Source organism: Primulina huaijiensis, chromosome 11 (assembly GCF_012295235.1).
Source record: "Primulina huaijiensis isolate GDHJ02 chromosome 11, ASM1229523v2, whole genome shotgun sequence".
Taxonomy (NCBI): domain Eukaryota; kingdom Viridiplantae; phylum Streptophyta; class Magnoliopsida; order Lamiales; family Gesneriaceae; genus Primulina; species Primulina huaijiensis.
In genome coordinates, this window is record NC_133316.1 from 18,826,036 (window position 1) to 18,828,636 (window position 2,601).

Consider the following 2,601-nt stretch of genomic DNA (forward strand, 5'->3'; position numbering starts at 1 on the left):
ACCTGCATATTGTCTCGCCCAAGCCGTGGGACAATTTTTCCACCTCCAATACATACAGTCGAGACTTCCCAACATTCCAGGAAAATCTCGTTGTTTGCCAATATAGAGTAGTCTAGCAACATCATTGGCCGTGGGTGATCTCAAGTACTGCTAAGCAAAAACTTCCACTATAGCTCGACAAAAGCGTTGCATACACTGAATTGCAGTCGATTTTCCTATTTGGATGTATTCATCAGTAGCATCCGCAGGTAAGGCATATGCTAGCATTCTCAATGCAGCAGTTTCTTTTTGATTAGTCGACAGCCCGAGCCATCCCAAACTATCACTTCATTGTATGAAATAAATGGTAGATTTGGAATGGTAGGTGCATTTGGAACGGTAGATGGATTTGGAACGGTAGGTACATTTGGAACAGTAGGTGAATTTGGAAGGTTATGTGTTTTTGGAACGGTAGAATAATTTGGGATGATAGGTGCATTTGGAACAGTAGGTGAATTTTGAATGGTAGGTGAATTTGGAAGGTTGGGTGCATTTGGAACGATAGATGAATTTAGAATAGTAGGTGAATTTGGAACGGTAGTTGGATTTGGAAGGGTAGATGGATTTGGAACGGTAGTTGAATTTGGAATGATAGGTGAATTTGAAACGGTAGGTGAATTTGGAACGGTAGGTGAATCGGTAGGTGCATTTGGACCGGTAGGTGCATTTGAAATGGTAGGTGGAATTTCTACTATAAATATACTCCTGATTGTTTGAATGAATTATCAAACATTACAAATCATACTCCAAATAATATATTTCTTCAAAGAAAATCAATGAACTCCAGTAGCCGAACATCTAACTACTTTATCGAAGAAGATAAGCTATTATGTCATGTTTATCTTGACGTCTCACAAAATCCTATCATCGGTATAAACCAATCGAAAGATCGATTTTGGAGTCGTATTGAAGAAGCTTTCAATGGCAGCATATCGAATAACATGCAAGAATGCAATAGAAGATCAATGCAATGTCGCATGCAAGTTATCCTCCGTACTGTTAGAAAATTATGTGGCTGTGTAAGCATAATTGAAAAGCTGAAGCCAAGTGGCGCGTCCGAGGAAGATATTGTAAGTCTTTAGTTTTAAAACATTCTGGATACGCTAACTTTATTTTTATACGGGTCGGAAATTTTTGTGCAGTTGAACCGAGCAAAAGATTTAATGATGCAAAATAAAGATTTCAGTCGAGGATTCAAATTTGATCATGTGTGGCCTATCATGAAAGATTTGGAGAAATTTTCAGCCAATGACAGTGCACCGATACCACTATCAAAACAACATATCACAAATTTGGATTCGTCACAATTAGATAATCAAGAACCGGAATCTCCAATGTTAGGTTCTCAAGGAATAAATTCATTTCCAATTAATCATGTGGAACTCCATCTCAGAGACCACTTGGAGTGAAAAAATCCAAATTAAAGAAAAAAAGAGAAGAAAATGTATCAGATTTAATTTCTACGATGAAGGAAGGTCATCGCGATCTTATCAATGTACTACAAAAAGGAGCTAGCGATATGCAACAAAATTATGATATTAAACTGTTAATGTTGCAAAATGAACAAAAAAAGCTAGAAATTTGTCAACAACAAATAGCATTGGTTGCATTTCAAGAGGAGAATAAAATTTTGTACATGGATCTGACCACAAGTGGTGATCCAGAAATGCGTCAAATGGTTCAAAATGAAAGAGCAAGAATTATGCAGAAAAGAGAGGAAGAACGTCGTCAACATGAAGGCAACAAATTTGGAAAATTTTTTGGTGATTTTGGAGGATCTGGATCTGGATCTGGATCTGGACCTGATTTTCCAGATTATTGATAATTTAGTTTGATTCTCTTTTATTATCCTTGCACTTAAATTAAATGTATTTGATTTCGTTTTTTTATTTTAATCGTGTGTTTAAATGTTTAAATATTATTCAATAAATTTGTGTATTCGATTATGTTATTTACAGTAATGATTTACATTAACCTTTCAATTTATAGATTAATATGTTAATCAAATAAATTTCAATTATTAATACTAACAAAATATTTTTTATTTAATATATTAATTAAATGCTTTTAAATCATTTAAAATATATTAAAGAATTCATATATTATATTAAATATATTATTTATTAAATTAATATATTAATTAAATGCTTTTAAATCATTTGACGCAGGAGGCGCTGGGCGTTATTTTGGATTCCAAAATAGCGCCCGGTTGGAGGGCATAGGACATCAAGTCTCGATTGAAGATGTCCTAAGTACTGTGAATAATGTGTGACGTTTGCTGCCATAAACTCATACATCATTCATGCTTTCATATGATACTAGTAAAAAAATTAGAATATGCGAATGCATTGTGTTTACTGATGTAGATAGTCTCTGTGTAGAATTTAATTTGTTTGTGTGGGCTGGTAAAAACCCTTCTAGAACTGTCGGGGTTTTGCGGTTATTGAGATACTAATATTAGGTATAGTTTGGTACACATGATAAGATAAACATGTGATATATAATATAAAGATAAGTTAAGAATATATAAGATGTAGGATATTATATTTAATGTTTGATATG

At 33.7% G+C, this 2,601-nt stretch overlaps 1 protein-coding gene across 1 annotated transcript; it reads left to right on the top strand.

Moving 5' to 3' along the window:
- Positions 1-1,016: 1,016 nt before the first annotated feature.
- On the top strand, positions 1,017-1,861 carry LOC140988452 (uncharacterized). Its single transcript, XM_073457464.1, has 3 exons — positions 1,017-1,109; positions 1,182-1,415; positions 1,511-1,861. The coding sequence occupies exons 1-3, from the start codon at positions 1,017-1,019 to the stop codon at positions 1,859-1,861; spliced, it is 678 nt and encodes a 225-aa protein (XP_073313565.1).
- The last annotated feature ends 740 nt before the right edge of the window (positions 1,862-2,601 follow it).

Excerpts from the sequence above, each read along its gene's own strand:
- LOC140988452 (XM_073457464.1), top strand. The coding sequence starts at position 1,017 with ATGCAAGTTATCCTCCGTACTGTTAGAAAATTATGTGGCTGTGTAAGC. Across the intron at positions 1,110-1,181 it reads GCGCGTCCGAGGAAGATATT|TTGAACCGAGCAAAAGATTT; the intron begins GTAAGTCTTTAG and ends ATTTTTGTGCAG. Across the intron at positions 1,416-1,510 it reads ATTCATTTCCAATTAATCAT|GAAGGTCATCGCGATCTTAT; the intron begins GTGGAACTCCAT and ends TCTACGATGAAG.